Source organism: Nycticebus coucang, chromosome 2 (assembly GCF_027406575.1).
Source record: "Nycticebus coucang isolate mNycCou1 chromosome 2, mNycCou1.pri, whole genome shotgun sequence".
Lineage (NCBI taxonomy): Eukaryota > Metazoa > Chordata > Mammalia > Primates > Lorisidae > Nycticebus > Nycticebus coucang.
In genome coordinates, this window is record NC_069781.1 from 118,823,382 (window position 1) to 118,842,276 (window position 18,895).

At 49.1% G+C, this 18,895-nt stretch overlaps 1 protein-coding gene across 5 annotated transcripts in view; it reads left to right on the forward strand.

The window, feature by feature from the left end:
* The first annotated feature begins 1,746 nt into the window (after positions 1 to 1,746).
* RHCG (Rh family C glycoprotein) overlaps positions 1,747 to 18,895 on the forward strand; it is a 30,016-nt gene continuing 12,867 nt past the window's right edge. For all 5 annotated transcript variants that reach the window (XR_008378241.1, XM_053581658.1, XM_053581659.1 and 2 more), the window contains exons 1-3: positions 1,747 to 1,953; positions 13,572 to 13,758; positions 17,772 to 17,922. Coding sequence is in view for 4 of the 5 variants with exons in the window: in XM_053581658.1 (XP_053437633.1) it covers positions 1,767 to 1,953; positions 13,572 to 13,758; positions 17,772 to 17,922 (525 nt within the window). In the remaining variant the exon portion in view is untranslated. The remainder of the gene's footprint in view (positions 1,954 to 13,571; positions 13,759 to 17,771; positions 17,923 to 18,895) is intronic.

Below are 18,895 nucleotides of genomic sequence, written 5' to 3' on the forward strand. Positions count from 1 at the left end.
GCAGAAGAGGGGAGCCTACTAGCCCCACACAGGGTACAGACAGTGGGCATGGGTCATGTCACTCCAGGGTTGAGGGTGAGGACTTCTTGGGTGACTTAGGCAGCTCTGAAGCAGTGCTGCTCAGCTTGTTCAAACAGAGAAAACTGTATATGGGTGGGAAAAAAGAAGGGGCAAGCATGGAGCACCCAGCCGCTGAATCAGCTTTGGAGATGACCCAGTCACACCTCTCATTGTACTGTTAGGCCTAAAACAGCTGGAAACTAGGAACCAGGGTGACTCCATCTTTTTTTTTTTTTAATAAATATTTTTATTTTTTTATTTTTTTTTGGTTTTTGGCTGGGGTTGAGTTTGAACCCACCACCTCCGGCATATGGGACCGGCGCCCTACTCCTTGAGCCACAGGTGCCGCCCCAGGGTGACTCCATCTTAAAGCAGCCACCACGTTTGCCCTTGGTTTGCACAGCTGGTGGGAATTTCCACCAGGTGCCTGAAGCTACATGCGCTTGCCCACAATAACAGCTAGGGTCTAACCGCCAAGTGCCACTTCTGTAAACAGGCTTGCAAGCTTGCTTGACACCTGGGAAGTCCTGGGCTCACCCTGCACCCCATCCCCTATAAAACCCCTAACTTCTAGATTTTGGCTGCTGTCCTCCGCAGTCTTGCAGACTGGGGGCAGCCGGTTGATTGATCTACATAAAGGACTGTGTCACCTCTAAATTTTATCTAGAATATTCTTCTTCCTTCGTGGCTTGCAATTTTTGGCACAACAGTACGAGAGAGGCCTCAAGCCCAGAGAGGCTAAGAATTTGGCCAAGGTCACTCAGCAGGGGGAGGCAGACACTGGACCCCAAACTTAGGCCAGTCATCTTGCTACCATTTGACACTGGCCTGCCTAGTTTCCTTAGATCTGATTATCACCTTTCTCTGGAGAATTTCAAATGGCACATGCTTTTTTTTGTTTGTTTGTTTCAGGCACTAGGGAAAAAAATGAACAGATACTGACTGCATGCCACGTGCCAGGCAGGCACTGTGCTGGGCTGCATTTTGTGAAAAACTCTTAAACTGTTCCTACAATCTTTTATACATTTTTTTTCTTAATACCCTTTTATTCTGGAATAATTTTAGATTTTCAGAAAAGTGGCAAAGAAGGAACAGAGAGCCCTAGTTCACTTCTCACTTTACTGTTAATGTCTCAGTAACCATGATTTGTCCCAACTAAGAATCCATCGCGGAAGCACCACTGTTAACTAAACTTCAGACTCCACCAGTTTTTCCATTAACGTCCTCTTTCTGTTCTGGGGAACCCTCTGGGGTACCATATGACATTGAGTTGTTCCCTGACTCCAGGCTTCTCTGGTCCGGGAGAGTTTCTCAAATTTCCTTGTTTTTCATGTATCCTGTATCAACTCTGTAATCAGAAAAAGACAGACGATGTTGATTTACGTCTGGGAACTCCATTCTAGTCTCAGTGAGGGGAGCACTTTCTCTGTTTGCCCGAACAAAAGGGGAAAGGCTTGGTGTCACTTTAACCCCGCACACTGCCTTTTAGGCCCCTGCTCCTGCCCCGGGAGTCCCCCAGCTCAACGCGGGGAGCTCAGACTGGATGGGGCCGCCAGTGCGAGCCCCGGCCCGCGGCTGGCCTTGCCGGTTGGGCAGCGCGCGGGCGTTGCCGGTCACTGTCCCGCCCGCCACGGCACGCCCACTGCCTGGGTTCAAAAGCCGCCCGCTGGGCAGCTCCGCACCGCAGCCCGGCAGGCGCCCGCACCATGGCCTGGAACACCAACCTACGCTGGCGGCTGCCGCTCGCCTGCCTGCTGCTGGAGGTGGCCATGGTTGTCCTCTTTGGCGTGTTTGTGCGCTACGATTTCGACGCTGATGCCCACTGGGGCGCAGAGAAGAGACGCAGGAACATCTCCAGCGACTTGGAGAACGAATTCTACTACCGCTACCCGAGTAAGTCGCCCCTGGCTGAGGGCTCTGCCTGGCGGGGGCGGGGGCGGGGTGGGAGGGTGGCGCAGGCGGGATCTGTCCCGAAGCCCAGCCCCCCATCCGGGAGCTCGCCACCTCTGCGGATCCCTTCGGGCACTGGTCAGTTGTGCACAGATTCCTTTTCCCTGTGAAAACCAAGCAGAGAAAACTCACGGGGCAAGTTTTCTATGTGACCACCGTCCAGCCTCCTCAGAGTCCTGCCTGGTTTCCTGGAAAGACACAAATCCTACCTCCCTCAGCAACCGGTGCTTGACCTTGCTCACGTGTCCAGCTGCACCCACACTCCCAATAAGGGGGTAGGGTCCAATGTCAAGGGCCACAGGGATGGCTCAATGGCCTGCCAGCCCTGCTGCAGGTAAAGGCATGTGGGACCCATCCTCTTTTGGCTTGGAGAGGGAGAAAAAGCACCTCTGAATATTCTGGTATCCATGGTGCTGTGGTTAAGAACATGACCCTGAAATTGGGGACCTTCCTTCGATCATGGCTCTCCCATTAACTAGGTGGACAGCATTAGGCAAATGTCAACTTTGCTAAACCTTAATTTCCTCACCTACTGAATGGGGGTAGTAATGGAATCTTCCTCAGAGGGGTAGGGTGAGGCTGTCATGAGACATCACTGTGTAACACTCTGGCACAGCGCTGGGCCTCACTTCACAATAGAGCAATTGCTGCAAAAGCACTAAACACAGATGCCTAGGATGTGGGAGCTGGGACAAGTGGCCCAAGGTCACTCCAGGTGTCCCAACCTCAGGACTCCCAGCCTAGGACTCTTTCCATGCCCTTGCACTCTCCGATTTTCCACCCCATCCACCAGCAACCAGTGATGATTCTCCTGTTAGCCTCACATAGTCAGAGATCATTAGTTTTGGAAGAAACCCTGAAGCTAATCTCCAACTGCTATGTGTATCAGCTGGTGTTCCCTGCATGGGTTGTATGCTCTCAGCAGCAGGGGATTCTCTTCCTCCAGAAATAGTGTTTTACTTAGGTCCAAGGAAATCACTGCATACATTCAGAATGGCAGCCTGCAGGAAAAAAGTCTGAGTTTGTGGGGCTGCAGCCTCAGTGGAAGCTATATTAAATAGCAGCCCAAAAGATAGGGCTATCACAGACTACATGAACAGTGATGTGGTGCCAGCCACCTAGAAGAAGGGAGGTGACAGAAGAGGAATGTGCTGGTGAGACCACAGGCTCTCCTAGGCTACCCTCAGGTCACTTTTTTTTTTTAGGCCACATTTAAAAAAAGATTTTGACCAGTCAGGCGCAATGGCTCACCTGTAATCCTAGCACTCTGGGAGGCTGAGGCAGGTAGATCGCTTGAGCTCAGGAATTTCAGACCAGCCTAAGCAACAGTGAGACCAGGTCTCTACTAAAAATAGAAAAACTAGCAGGGCATAATGGTAGGTTCCTGCAGTCCCAGCTACTCGGGAGGCTAAAGCAAGAGGATCACTTGGACCCAAGAGACTTAGGTTGCTGTGAGTTGTAGTACCATTGCACTCTACCCAGAACGACAGAGTGAAATTTTGTTTCAAAAATATATATATATTTTGACAGCTGTGGCTTTCATGTTGAGGCTCCCAAATCCACTCCAAACTGCCCACTTTTCCTTTCCTTGGTGGAAACCTGCTAGCCAATGGTGAGGCAGGCAGGCTTAAGACCCTCCTTTGTCTATTTCACTCCATGGCACCAGCTGTTGCTTATCATTTGGTCCCAGAGCCAGCCCCCAAGCAAAGCATAAAGGGCAAGGCCCTCAAGGACATTCATAGGTCTGGACAGTGGAGGGCCTCAACACCCTATAATAGGAGCTGCAAAACCTTATCAGTGGGGGATACAGGCCTCATGTCTCCCTAGCTCCTATCCCCTCCCTCCACACTCCCTACACACTTCATGCTGTGCCTCATGTATTCAGGTGACAAGCACTTATCTATAGCATGAACATAGATCCATGTGAAGATACCAAGTGGAAACACTGATGGGAGTGAAGGGGGGAAGCTAGTAGTAATTTTCCAGGACCTAAGGATAAATCATGACTGTCCCAGCAAACCAGGGCTCGGGACAAATGAGTCCAGAGCAGAGAGTTGCCTTAATGGGGTCAATTGCTCTGGGAGAAAGAGACCTGTGCTGGCTTCCTGAGAAGTGGCAGGTGATGAGGAGGAAGAAGCAGAGCAGCAGGGGCCCACCAAAAGGGGGTGCTGGGAGGTGGGGTGAGTGGCTCAGTGTGGCCCAAGAGTAGGGTTTGTGAAAGGGGTTGGGGGAGTGCTAAGTGGGGAGAGATCTCCAGCCACCAGCCATCAGGGAAGGCCTTGCGTTTCTCCTGCTGTTTCTCCTGTGAGCACTAGGAAGCTCTTGGCCATTGCAGCAGGAAGTGGCAAAGGAAAAGAGTGTAGGGACAGAAACATGGCCCCAGTGTTCCTTGGAGAGCGCAGGAAGTAGTGGCAGCCCCTCTAACCAAACATGCATTTTCTTCAATTATCACCACCACTCTGTAAGGTAAGCACTGTTATGACCCCATTTCATAGAGGAGGAAACTAAGGCCAGAGAGAAGGTCACTCTGCTAGGAAACCAGGGAGCCCGGGTGGGGTGGCGGCCATGTGGGTCTGAGTCCACACTCCTGGACTACTCCCCTCTCTCTATTCTCTTCTTTTCTTTTCCCTTGCCAACTCACTGTGGCTGTGGTTAGGTGTTAGAGGGCATGAGGCATCCTGGCCCATGTGGGTCCTGAAGACTCTCTTTCTGGATGGGGCTTGATGTGAGGGCAGACCCTCCTGATTCTTGGCCTCAGGCCATCAGCACTAGTGCCGGCCTCATTTCTATGTGGGATTAGCGGGCCAGGTGTGCTGGCTCATGCTTATAATCCTAGCATTTTGGGAGGTTGAGGTGGGAGGGCCTCATTTCTACATGTGGGATTAGATGCCTGCTGGGCATCTCAAGTTCCCAGAGGAGTGCAGCTCCAGCTGGAGCAGGCTGGGCCTGATCCCCTAGGCAAGCAGCAGGCACAGAGCCAGCTGGGGACCCACCCTAGCAGTGACCTCAGAGGCCTGTGCTGTAGGCAGTGGCTGGTGCTGCTGAACATGAAGCTTCCTCACAGGCCAGTGCTCCAGGGTATGAGTCGCTGAGGGCAGTGGCTGCAGGGAGATTGGGACTCCAGGTCCTCTAGGCTTCGGAAATTTCCTGAGAAAACCAAGCAAGGAATAGGACACATTTCAGGAGATGATTCAGGGCAGAGGAAGCTCTGGTTTCAGACACTTGAAGGATATTCCCTGAGGCCTAAGCAGCCAGGTTTGCCCAGTGCTCCTAGGGACCTGCACCTCAGATTCAGTTCCAATTGATGAAAGACGAGCTTCCCTACAAGCGGAGGGCAAGGTAACTTTCAAATTAAACAGCTCTGGGTCTACCTCCAGATGGAATGAGCCAGTTGTCTAAATCACTCTGAGCCTTAGTGTGCTCATTCATAAAGGTGGTAATATTATTTAAAGTACAGGATCTCTAAGAAGACTCAAGATGATAGGTGACTGGTAGGGAACACATCTCATAACATAAAGGGAAAGGACAATAATGCTGATATCAAGATTCCCCATTGGGGAGTGAGCGCTCTATCCATGAAGGTGTGTAAGTGGAGGCTCAGCGTTGTATGAGATGTGCCTGAGGACAGTCTCCCTGAATGCTAGTTTGAACTATTCCAGCATTTAAATGCCTTTGTGCTCTTTCCACTTATAAAGAGTTTTATTGTTTTGTTTTGTTTTTGAGACAGGGTCTTGCTCTGTCTCCTAGGCTAGAGTATAGTGGCGTGATCCTAGTTCACAGCAACCTCAAACTCCTGGGCTCAACCAATCCTCTTGCCTCCTCCTCCTGAGTAACTGGGACAACAGGAGTGCACCAGCATGCCTGGCTAGCTTTTCTATTTTTTGTAAAGAGAGGGTCTTACTCTTGCTCAGGCTGGTCTTAAACTCCTGGGCTCGAGTGATCCTCCCACCTCAACCTCCCAAAGTGCTAGCATTATAAGCATGAGCCAGCACACCTGGCTACAAGGTGCTTTTTACGGGCTCTGATCTCTATTTTATGGTGGAGGACATGGAGGTTAGATCGGAGCCTAGCATTCTTAGCCGGCCAGTGGCACAGAGTAGGTCAGAGCCAAGCCCTCCTACCCCATGGCCCACCTGCTTTCCAGGACATTTCCAGAATGGCTTTGCTGCCCCCACTACAGGTCAGGAGATTTTGCGGCTGGTGTAGAAGTGGTGGGGCATAGAGCCTGGGAGAATTAGGGGACTGGCCACTAGATATTAAAACAAAAACAGTTTAGGCTGGGCTGGCTCCTGGGGAATAAGTACTACCCTTTCTGTGCTGATGTGGCATAAGGGAGGGCTGCAGTGGCCCATTAGTGTGGGAAACTCTGATTCTGGGGACTTAGCCAGCTTAGTGGGGGGATTCATCTGCAGAGGGAGGTGGGAGCTCCCATGGAGGTAGAGAAGAGGGTAGGGCGGACAGCCCTGGTGGCAGCTCTCATGGCTAGAAGCCAGTGCACCAGCTTCCCACCATCAAGAGACCTCCAGGTTCTGGGCAGCTTGAGTCACCAGGATGGGGACAGAACTGAGGGCCAACTTCCACTGACCCTCAGCAAGTTGCCAACCCAATGCAATGCACATGATCAGTCTTGAAAGAGAAAAAGAGAAGTAATAGCTAATATAATTGAGTGATTGTTTTTTGTTGTTGTTGTTTGTTTTTTGCAGTTTTTGGCCAGGGCTGGGTTTGAACCCACCACCTCCGGCATATGGGGGCATATGGGGCCTGGGCCCTACTCCTTTGAGCCACAGGCACTGCCCTAATTGAGTGATTGTTAAAGAGCCAGGCCTCTGCCCAGGGCTTTGACTGGGTTATCTCATTAAATGTGATCCACAAGCCTCTGGGGTAAGCTCCCTCCCTCACTGTTACTGTCTCGCATTTTACCGATAAAGAAACTGCATTAAAAACGTTATGTCCTTTGTGTAGTTCATAGTTTGGACCCTCAAATCATTACTATTAAAATCATTTTAGGTAGCACCAACCTTTATAAAACAGAAATGAATAAACTGATACCTTTTGGTGCTAAATTAGGACCAGTTTGAGAGATTATGAGAAAGGAAGCAAGAGAATGAATCTGGAGGTGCCTGGGAGAGGGAAGCTGGAGTCCCTGTACCTGAGGGAGAGGAGGGAAAAGAGACACCCACAGCAAGGGTCAAAGAGAGAGGCTGGGCACCCAAGGGAACTGGGAAAAGAACAGAGAATGGGGGAGATTGGGGACAGACATGGAGAAAGGACCAGGAAGGTGAGGATACCCTGCTCCTGCTCTGAGGCCGCAGGGAGGCCAAGGCAGTCCCCACACTGCAGATGGCTACCCAGGGTAGTGGCATCCACAGTCCTCTTTAGCACGCCCCATGGCTTCTCTGTGTCCCCAGATGACTGATACTCCTCTCCTTAAAAGGCCCCCACACATTGCAATGCTGTCTTTTCCCAGGGGTTCCTCCCTCCTCCCTACCAGCACCTCATTTGTCCTGTCTGCAAGCTTCAGCACTCAGCCAATTCTCAGCTTTTGTTTCTCCCTCTCTTCATTCCCACATTCTGACTCACAGCTCTGTCTTCAGGCCTGCCCAATCTCAGACCCTGGCGCCAGCCCCACAGCCAGGCTTAGTGTCTCCCATGATGCCAGGACCGGCCCTCACCCCCAAGGTCTTCTCAGACTCACCACGGCCAGGACCTGACCCAGCACCTCCCTCCCACACAGCAGCCACTTCCCACTGCCCTGTGTTTGTCAACAGCCCTGCCAGTCCTGCCGTCCAACTCTCCTCCCCTGCGTCTGTAATCATAACCTGAATTTGTCACCTCCTTCTCTTTCACACCTCTCTTCCAGTCTGTCACCCATCAATCCTTCCCAGAATAGCCATAATACCATTTATGGTGTTTCACATACATTAGCTCAATTTTCCCCACAACAGTTGGAAATGTGATAAGCTAGCAACACGATAATACATGTGAAGTCAGCAGCACACAAGGAGGAACTTAAGCTAAAGTGTGTTTGTTTGCATAAACTCAGCAAGGCAGCTAAACTCAGAGGGAAACTCAGAGTACCATACCAGGGCAGGACCCACAGCTGTCCTTCGTGTGACAGGTCCTCTCAGCCTTCTCCAAGTGGCTGCTAGCCTAGGGGTATGTGACCTTGGCCTCAGGGGAGCCTGGAGGAGAGACAGATGAGAGCAGATGGGCAGGCAAGGTCACAGCAGCTGTAGTGTATACATTGCTCCTTATTACCTTGGCCAGGTGGCAGTGGGCATGGAGCCTGACAGCCCTATGGGTAGGAGGTGTTGGACTGGACAGGGGCTGCAGCCCCACCTGACTGTGAAACCCCCTGGGGCTCTGGGACTGCTGCCCTGCTGGCATGCCTGCATGCTGCTGAGACAACAACGATCATTCATTCATCCATGGACATTTACTGATCATCTACCCCAGAACTCTCCTGTGCTAGGAATACCACAGTGAACAAAGTGGGTGTGGCCCTGCCTTCCTGGAGTTTTATAGTTGAGTGGGATAGACAAACGCATAGACATACAACTTCACATTGTAATAAGAACTATCAAAGAAGAAAGGGTGCCATGTAGGAGAGAACCCATTTTAAACTGGGGGGTCAGGAAGGCCCCTCTAATGAGGTGACATTTTGCTGAGATTTGTTTGCCATTCTGTGAGAACAGCATCCCAGCTGGAGAGGACGCCACAGGCAAAGACTCTAGAGTGGGCTGAGGAAGAGAGCAGAGGCCAAAGTGGCTGGAGCAACAGTGGCCAGGGATGAGGAGGCAGGTTGAGGTGGGAGGGGAAGGGCAAGGCCTGGCAGGGCTAGGAAGTTCTTTTTTCAACTTTTTATTTGAAAATAGGGTGGCACCTGTGGCTCAAGGAGTAGGGCGCTGGTCCCATATGCCGGAGGTGGCAGGTTCAAACCCAGCCCTGGCCAAAAACCACAAAAAAAAAAAAAAAAAAAAGAAAAGAATGTCAAATGTACAAGAAGTTGCTCGAATAGAAATATGTAGTTTTAATTCGGCTATTTGTACTTTCTCTTTCTACCTCTAGACACACACACACCTGCGCATGTGTTTTTCTCTGTATATCTGTTACAAATATCATGGCCCTCTACTCTTAAATACTCCAACACATTTCTGAAGAATGGGGTATTCTATTCCATAACACCATAATCAATTTCATAGATTTACATTGATAAAATATCTTCACCTTCTGTTTATATCTGATTTTCTCAGTCGACCCAATAATGATCTTTAGAGCATCCCCCCAACTCTCCCAGCCCCACCAAACACAGGATCCAGTCTAGAGTCAGGTATTGAATTTTGTTGGTGTATCTTTTTTTTTTTTTTTTTGCAGTTTTTGGCCAGGGCTGGGTTTGAACCTACCACCTCCGGCATATGGGGCCGGCGCCCTACTCCGTTGAGCCACAGGTGCCACCCTGGTGTATCTTTTAATCTGGAACATTTCAAAGCCCTTTCCTTTGTCTTTTATGCATTGATTTTTTTAAAGAATATAGCCTCAACCCTTTTTATTTTATTTAATTAATTAATTTATTTTTGGAGACAGAGTCTCACTCTATTGCTCTGGGTACAGTGCCATGGCATCATAGCTCACAGCAACCTCAAACTCCTGGCCTTAAGCAATACTATTGCATTAGCCTCCTGAGAAGCTGAGATTACAGGTACCCGCCACAATGCCCAGCTAGTTTTTCTATTTTTAGTAGAGACAGAGTCTCACTCTTGCTCAGGCTGGACTCAAATTCCTGAGTTCAAGCAATCCATCTGCCTTAGCCTCTCAATTATTTTATTTTTTTGAGACATAGTCTCATGTTACCCTGGGGTTCAGTGCTACAGCATCATAGCTCAGAGCAACCTGGGCTCAAACAATCCTCTTACCTCAGCCTCCCGAGTGGCTGGGATTACAGGTGCCTGTCACAACACCTAGCTAATTTTTCAATTTTCTTTTCTTCTTCTTTTTTTTTTTTTTTTTGAGACAGAGTCTCATTCTGTCTCCCTGGGTAGAGTGCTGTGGAGTCATCATAGCTCACAGTAACCACAGACTGTTGGGATCAAATGATCCTCTTGCCTCAGCCTCACAGGTACCTGGTACTACAAGAGTGCACCACCACACCTGGCTAGTTTTTTTCTATTTTTAGTAGAGACAGGGTCTCACTCTTGCTTAGTCTGGTCTTGAACTCATGAGCTTAGACAATCCTCCTGCCTCAGCCTCCCAGTGCACTAGAATTACAGGCATGAGCTAATTTTTCTATTTTTAGTAGAGATGGGGTCTTGTTTGAGGGATCCACCCAACTCAGCCTTCCAGAGTGCTAAGATTACAGGTGTAAGCCACTGTGCCTGGCCTGGAACCCTTTTTCTTTTCTTTTTTTATTTTTTAAAGCCATTTTCTTTTTTTATTGTTGGGGATTCATTGAGGGTACAAGAAACCAGGTTATATTGATTGCATTTGTTAGCTAAGGTCCCTCTTGCAATCGTGTCTTGCCCCCAAAAGGTGTGGCACACACCAAGGCCCCACCCCCTCCCTCCTTCCCTCTCTCTGCTCTTCCTTTCCCCACCCCTCCCTCCTTCTTTCTCTCTCTGCTCTCCACTTCACCCCCACCCTGTCCTTAATTGTCATTAATTGTCCTCATATCAAAATTGAGTACATAGGATTCTTGCTTCTTAGTAAAGCATCACAAGAATGGATAAATTCTTGTGATGCTTTACTAAGAATAATGTGTTCCATTTCTATCCAAGTTAATACAAATGATGTAAAGTCTCCATTTTTTTTTTTTTTTGTGGTTTTTGGCTGGGGCTGGGTTTGAACCCGCCACCTCCGGCATATGGGACCAGCGCCCTACTCCTTGAGCCACAGGCGCTGCCCCAAGTCTCCATTTTTTTTTTAATGGCTGAGTAGTATTCCATGGCGTACATATACCACAGCTTGTCAATCCATTCCTGGATTGGTGGGCATTTGGGCTGTTTCCACATTTTGGCTATTTTAAATTGAACTGCAATAAACAGTCTAGTGCAAGTGTCCTTATGATAAAAGGATTTTTTTCCTTCTGCGTAGATGCCCAGTAATAGGATTCATGCAACGCTTTTTCATAGCATGTTCCTCATTCTGTGTTTGTTTGATGTTTTCCCATGATTAGATTGGGTTTACAATCTTGGTCAGAATGCCTGATAGCTCATATATCCTTTTCTTTTTTCTGTTTTTTCTCTTATCTTTTTTTTTTTTTTTTGAGACAGAGTCTCACTTTGTGGCCCTTGGTAAAGTGTCATGGCATCATAGCTTACAGCAACCTCAAACTCTTGGGCTTAAGCAATTCTCTTGCCTCAGCCTCCCAAGTAGCTGGGACTACAGGCACCTGCCACAACACTCGGCTATTTTTTTGTTGTTGCAGTTGTCATTGTTGTTAACTGGCCTAGGCCAGGTTCAAACCTGCCACCCTCAGTGTATGTGGCTGGCGCCATAACCACCTGCTACAGGCGGCAAGCCTCCTTTTTTTTTTTTTTTTTTGAGACAGAGTCTCCCTTTGTTGCCCTGGGTAGAGTGCTGTGGCATCACAGCTCACCACAACCTCAAACTCTTGGGCTCAAGTGATTCTCTTGCCTCAACCTCCCAAGTAGCTGGGACTTCAGGCACCCGCCACAATGCCTAGCTACTTTTAGAGATGGGGTCTCGCTCTACTTCAGGCTGGTCTCGAACTCTTGAGCTCAGGTGATCTGCCTGCCTTGGCCTCCCAGAGTGCTGGGATTACAGGCATGAGCCACCGCACCTGACCTTTGATATGTTCTTTTCAAGGTATCACATGTGGAGGTACACAGTGGGCCTTTTCCCTCATGGGTGATGTTAATTTTTATCATCCAGTCAATATGTTGCTAAATTTCTCTCCTGTATAACTACTGTTTGTGTTTTCCTTTCCCTGCAACTAATAAGCAGTCTAAAGAGACACTGCAAATGTCCCATGCCTAATCAAAATTTCCTCCTGCATTTAGCATCCATTGATTGAATCTTTACTGTGAAAATGATGATTTTCTAACTCCAGCCCTCTCTCTGCCTTTAACAGCAGAGCCCTCAGTGTTCTACTGTAAGCAAGAGCCCTTGCTGCTACCTTATTTATTTAGTTACCTATTTATTATCAGTATGAACTCATGAATTCCTTATTTTATTTTATTTTTTGAGACAGAGTCTCACTATGTCACCCTGGGTAAAGTGCTGTGGTGTCATAGTTCACAGCAACCTCAAAATCTTGGGCTTAAGCAATTCTCTTGCCTCAACCTTCCAAGTAGCTGGGATAACAGACTCCTGCCACAATGCCTGGCTATTTTTGTTTGCAGTTGTCATTGTTGTTTAGCTGGCTCAGGCCAGGTTCAAACCCACCACCCTCTGTATATGGGGCTGGCACCTTAACCACTGTGCTATGGGCGCCGAGCCTGAATTCCCTATTTTAATGGCTTTAATTCATGTTGGCATATAATTACTTTGGTGCTCAACCTTGTCTCCAGTGTGGCCAGCGGGATCCCTTCTATCTGGCCCCTGTGTCTCATGACATTGGCAGTTTCTTTCAGTGTATTATACTTCTGTAACTCTCTTTGATTCTCAAACTTATTTTCTTGGAATCTAGAACCATGCACTGTAAATGCTGGGAGGGCAGTGAAAGTCATTCTAATGCATCCCTTTAGTTCCACTGTTGAGAGAGGGCAGGTGGCTTGCTAAGGCCACACTATGGGTTGTCAGAAGAGTTGGGTCTGAACTCAGAATTAAGCCATGGCTGAGTAACAATAAATAATGACGCCTCCCTGCCAGTTTTGACCATCTAGTATGGGGTATAGACCCTGTGCTAGATGCTTTTAATTCCTACATCGGCATTTAATCCCTACAACATCTGTAAGGTAAGCATTACAGAAGAAGGTGCTGGGCTCAAGTATTTTAAGTAACTTTCCCAGAGTCATCCATCCAGGAGATGAAGAAACTAGGCTCCAAAGTCAAGTCTCAGTGCTACTGGAAAGTGTATTTGCTGAAGGTGGTGGTGAGTGTGATGTGCTCAGCTACTGTTGGCTTGCTTGGCCTGTCAAGGCACTGCTTTGTCATATGAGCATAGGTCGTAGCAAAAGAATAGGGCTATGGTGGCAAGGGCAAGGTCTAGGGCTCTAAATCTTAGACTCTAGGTGCAACCCCGGCCTGTCCCCAGATGCCAATGCCTCGCTGCCCATCCCCAGCCTGCAGAACAACCAGGGGAAGTGGGTGGCACTGAAGCAGGCATATCTTGAGGGGGGTTCTTGGAAATCTCTTGATGCTACAGCCCCGTGGTTTAAATGGCTAAGGTGGAGGGTCACCTCAGATGCCCCTCAGTCCAGCCACTTCAGAGGCCCCTGCCAGGTTGTGAGGAATGGCAGTTTGGCCAGAAGAGGAGCCCTTCTTACTGTGCCCAGCCCCAGGGCTCAGACATGGAGATGGGGGATGAAGCTAGGATGGTGGGGCAGGGAGATAGAGCTCAGGGGTGCCAGCAGTGGGCCTCAGCAGGTGGCCTCTCTCCATAGGCTTCCAGGACGTGCACGTGATGGTGTTCGTGGGCTTTGGCTTCCTCATGACCTTCCTGTACCGCTATGGCTTCAGCGCCGTGGGCTTCAACTTTCTGCTGGCGGCCTTTGGCATCCAGTGGGCACTGCTCATGCAGGGCTGGTTCCACCACGTGGAAGACAGACACATTGTCTTGGGCATCGAGAAGTGAGCATGGGGTGGGCCCAGGGGTTGGGGGCCAGGGGACTGGGCAATGTAGGGCTGGGGGAAGGGGGCAAGCCAAACCTGGGGAGGGGACGTGCCCGGTTGTGGCCTGCTCTTGAGCTGTAAGATCTGCTCTCCCTCCAGGCCACATTGGGCCTGTGATAGGCATGCACGCACAAGTGTACACACACACGTACATGTGCACGCACAAGTGCACACCTTTGTGCACGCAGAGACTGCCTGGACTTGAGGCTAGACTTTTCTCTGGAGACTGGGCCCCAGCCATCCACCCTGGTTCATCAAAATTACCCATCCCTGTGCCTTGAGAGCCACAGATAGGAAAGCTAGAGTGTCTGAACCAGGCTTAAAAGGTCCCTTGTGGCAGGAACAGTGAATGTGGAGTTCAGGAAAAACAGGCACTGGAAAGAGCTGTGGGCAGGTGTGGCTGTGGAGCTTTAAGGCTGAAGCTCCCTCCCTGCCTCAGCCTCCAGGAGTGGGGCACCCTACCCTCATCTTTCCTCACTTCCATTCTCCTAAGGGCTTTTTTTCTGGGATCACCTCTTGGTTTGATGAGTACCGCTAGACCTTTCCTGTCGGTTGCTCAGCCCCTCCTGCTCTGGGGTGACCTCCTCCACACCTCAATGCAGCTCCCTGCCCCATAGCACCACCAACTGGTTATAAAGTAAATTCAGCAGTAGCCAACTTGCCAAAAATCAGTGGACAGTCAGCTCACTGAACGATGTCAAACTCTTTGGCACTTTGTGAGATCTATAGCAATTTGATTTTCTTTTTTTTTAGAGACAGAGTCTCACTTTATTGCCCTCGGTAGAGTGCCTTGGTGTCACAGCTCACAGCAAGTTCACAGCAACCTCCAACTCCTGGGCTTAGGCAATTTTCCTGCCTCAGCCTCCTGAGTGGCTGGGACTACAGGCACCCACCAAAACGCCCGGCTATTTTTTTGTTGCAGTTTGGCCAGGGCTGGGTTCAAACTCTCCGCCATTGGTATATGGGGCCGGTGCTCTACCCACTGAGCCACAGGCGCCCTAATTTGTGTTGCATGGGACTGAATCAAGAGGCTTTGGGAGATTTTTTCTAGTTTTACCCAAGTTTTAGTTTGTGGGACATTTTTCTTCAAGTCTAGTTTAGATGGTCTTCTATTTCTGCAGACATATGACAAGTTTGGGTAAATAAAACTTTTTTTAAATTTGAGAAAGTTATCATTGGTGCATAAAAATGAACACGCATTAGCTTGCTTAATAAGTCTACAAAAAGGGCTTGCAAGTCCATATTTAAAGAGGAAATCTCTGCTATTACATATAGGGCACCAACCAGGTGTCTGGAATTAAAAACACTTGCCAAGTATTTGCAAAAGAGTGATTTAATCCCATTAAGGAATCCATGACTTAAAAGTAACAGGAAAGATAGCTGACTAAATACATGTCAGAACAGTGGTTCTTAACCTTCCTAATGCTGTGGCCCTTTAATACAGTTCCTGTGGATCGCAACCGCTGTGGGTTGAGAACCGCTGAATGGAACCAATAAATTGTTCTTTTTGTGTATAAAGTTCTTTTTTTTTTGAGACGGAGTCTCACTATGTCGCCCTGGGTAGAGTGCTGTGGCATCAGAGCTCACAGCAACCTCAAACTCTTGGGCTTAAGCGATTCTCTTGCCTCAGCCTCCCAAGTAGATGAGACTACAGGTGCCCACCACAACGCCTGGCTATTTTTTGTTGTAGTTGTCATTGTTGGTTAGCTGGCCCAGCTGAGTTCGAACCCGCCAGCCTTGGTGTATGTGACTTATACCCCACCCACTGAGCTATGGGAGCTGCCCTGTATATAAACTTCTCGACATGCATATCACTCTTGAGTCCAAAATACGGAAGAAACTCAAATTCCCAAAGCCATAGACCAAAAGTATAAAAATACCTCTAATATAGTTCATTTGTCACCACAGCAAAATAGCTATGGCTAAATGAAAAAAGTATATAATTGTTAAAAAAATCTCCAAAGGGTCCAAGTTGGTCACTTGAAAGTTTGAGTTTTGGCAAACTGGCTTTCAGGGAATTGATTTTCAGCAACTGACATGGAGCCAGTTTTCTGGTGCTCAGGGTTGGTATGAGAATATTGTCCACACACCTGACCTTGTGGACCCAGACAGGTGGACGTGCCTCCCAGCTTCTGTTCTGTCCCTGCTGAAGAGTCCTCCAGATCCCTCCAGTTACTTTATTATTTCTTTTTTTTTTTTTTGAGACTTTCATTTTGTTTTTTTTGTTTTCTTTTTTTTAAGAATCTCACTTTGTTGCCTTCAGTATAGAACCGTGGCATCACAGCTCACAGTAACCTCAAACTCTTGGGGTCAAAAGATCTTCTTGCCTCAGCCTCCCAAGTAGCTAGGACTATGGGTACCCACCACAATGCCCAGCGATTTTTAGAGACGGGGTCTTGCTCTAGCTCAGGGTGGTCTCAAACTCTTGAGTTCAGGCAATCCACCAGCCTAGGTCTCCCAGAGTGCTAAGATTACAGGCATGAGCCATCACGCCCCACTTTCCTGTTACTTTAGGGAACTATTCCTCCATAGTCCCTACCCAAGCCTCCTTGATGATGCCTCCAAGACGTGGCATCGAGATCTCCATCTCCGAGGTGCTGGTGGCACACAGTGTGAACTTTTCAGTTCCCTCTCTTTCTCCCTCTTAATGGTCACTTCCAACAAGATGGGTCTTCTGGCTGCAGTTATGGGACCTTGGACAAATAACTCAGCCTCTCTGAGTCTCTGTGTTTCCTATATATGATGTGGCTAATGTTTGTACCTTTCTGCATGGTTCAGGTATTATGCTACGTACCAGAGGGACATTCAGTACTTAGCAGATATTCCAATGCCTAGCCCTTAGTGACCACCATCATTCATTTCAGCCAGGAGGCCCCAGGGACAGAGCAGTGAGCAAGGCAATGTGGAGTAGACATTCCAGTGAGCATATTCTGTCTTGGGAGGGAACCTGCCCCTATTCCACAAACTGGCCTCCAAATAGCTTATTTGTTACTCTTCACCCTACTTCTGTGTTTCACATAATCAACCCTATAGCATGGGCGGGGGAGGTCTCCTATAGGTGTGACAGCCTTGAGGAAGTAGCCCCTTTGTATCCTCACACCAACCCCATTAACAACTGTCATGGCAGAGAGGGTCTGCCTTGGGATCCAGAAGATGGCTTTGCTGTAGACAGGGAACACGAAGGCCTGGGTCAGGCAGAATGGACACGTAGATGGAACCAGGGTCTACTTTGGCCACACAGCATGTTCCTAGCCCTTCACCGGGCTGGCTGGGCTTCCAGGGCCTAGGCCTGGGGAGGGCCTATGTGCCTACCCCTTTGCCTGTATTTTCTCTGTTGACCTTCTGGCCCCCTTCTTCCAACCAGTCCCACCTCAGCTCCCTACTTCCTATAGGAAGGCTTCCCCCTCTTCCCTGGACATAGATCTTCTCCCACAGGTCAGGTAAAGGGGAGGTCACAGTAGCTCTGTCCCAGGCAGAGGCCTGATAGCCAGCAGGTATTTGCAGAGAGAGGAGAGAGAGAAGGATCTGAACATGGAGACCGTGTGTTGTTGGAGGAGTCAGGAAGGCTTTTTGAAAGAGGAGGCAGTAAGAGGAGGTTCTGGAAGGACAGGTGGAAGATAGAGGGCAGGACCCCAAATATGGGGAATGCTCAACAACAGCATCCAGACCACAAGGGTGCCATGAACACAAGCTGTCTGCAAGGAGGTGGGGCTGCAGCGGAAGAGGTAGCATCTAGTGGGTGCCACCACTCTGCTGGCCACTTCACACATAGTATTACTTAATTTTTAGCGTAGCCCTTAATGTTATGTGGCCATCATTACAGATGATGAAACTGAGGCTCAGAAAGGTTAAGCCATAAGCCCCAAATCCATAGATGATCAAAGTTCAGCCAAAGTCCAGATCCAGATCCAGGGCTCGGAGTGGCCCTTCTTGCGGTTGCCCCAGCTCCTCCCTGGCCTGTCTCCCCACAGCCTCATCAATGCTGACTTTTGTGTGGCTTCTGTCTGCGTGGCCTTTGGGGCAGTTCTGGGCAAAGTCAGCCCTGTCCAAGTGCTCATCATGACATTCTTCCAAGTGATCCTCTTCTCAGTGAATGAGTTCATTCTCCTCAACCTGCTGGAGGTGAGCAGGGCTCAGAATAGGGATGGGGGTGGAGGGGACACTTGGGGGGAACAGCAGGAGGGTAGAGGTGGAGAGAGCTGGGGAGTCCCGTCAGCCTGGCAAGTCACTGAACCTCCTGAACCTCAGTTTTCTCATCTTTAAAGTGGGAGTAATGATGTCTACCAGGCAGGTAGGATAGTTCACCCAGCACTTCCTAGCCCAGCGCCTGGGCAGAGCAGAGGTTCCTTGAATATTGATTTTTTTTCTCTCCTTTTCCCACACATCAGATGGGAGGAGTGGGGTGTTCTTGCACATAGTCTTGCACACATACCATGTCTCTAGATGGCTGTGCTAAGAAAAGGATCCAGGGTACTGAGGGGGCAAATCTGTAAGGACTGATCCCAGAGGAATGGCCCAGGTGGCATGTACAGCTGCACAGGTTGTGTACTGTGCAGCCGCAGAGGTGCCATTCACATAGCCTATGGCAGGAATGCTGCCACCTGGGCTTAGTCAATTCAATGACCCAGCAAAGGGGTACCTTAGACCTCTGACTATCTCAGAAGCCTCCTTGATGCCTCTGGGCAGCAGGGCAGAGGAAGGGCCTTTCAGGGAGCCCACACAGTTCTTTGCCCTTCTTCTTCTACATTTGGACTCTGCCTGGAAGCCCCCCTTCTGGAGGTGGTAAGCCACCCTCAATGCAATCATTCATTTTGTCATTTTCTTTTTAGCTCCCAGACTAGTCCAAGTCACCATATCTCTTCCTCCTGACTCATCTCCCTGGCTTCACCTCACGCACCCTCAGGCCAGTTGCCACTAGCAGCCAAAGTGGCCTATACACAATGCCTGTCAGACACAATGCCATTTAAATTTCACTCCAAATAAACTCTCAACTATCATAAGGCCTTACATGTTCTGGCCCCTCCCTTTCTCTGCGAGCTTATCTACCTTCTCCCCATCTTTCTGTGCTTTGGCCATAGCTTGCTGTCTGTCCTCA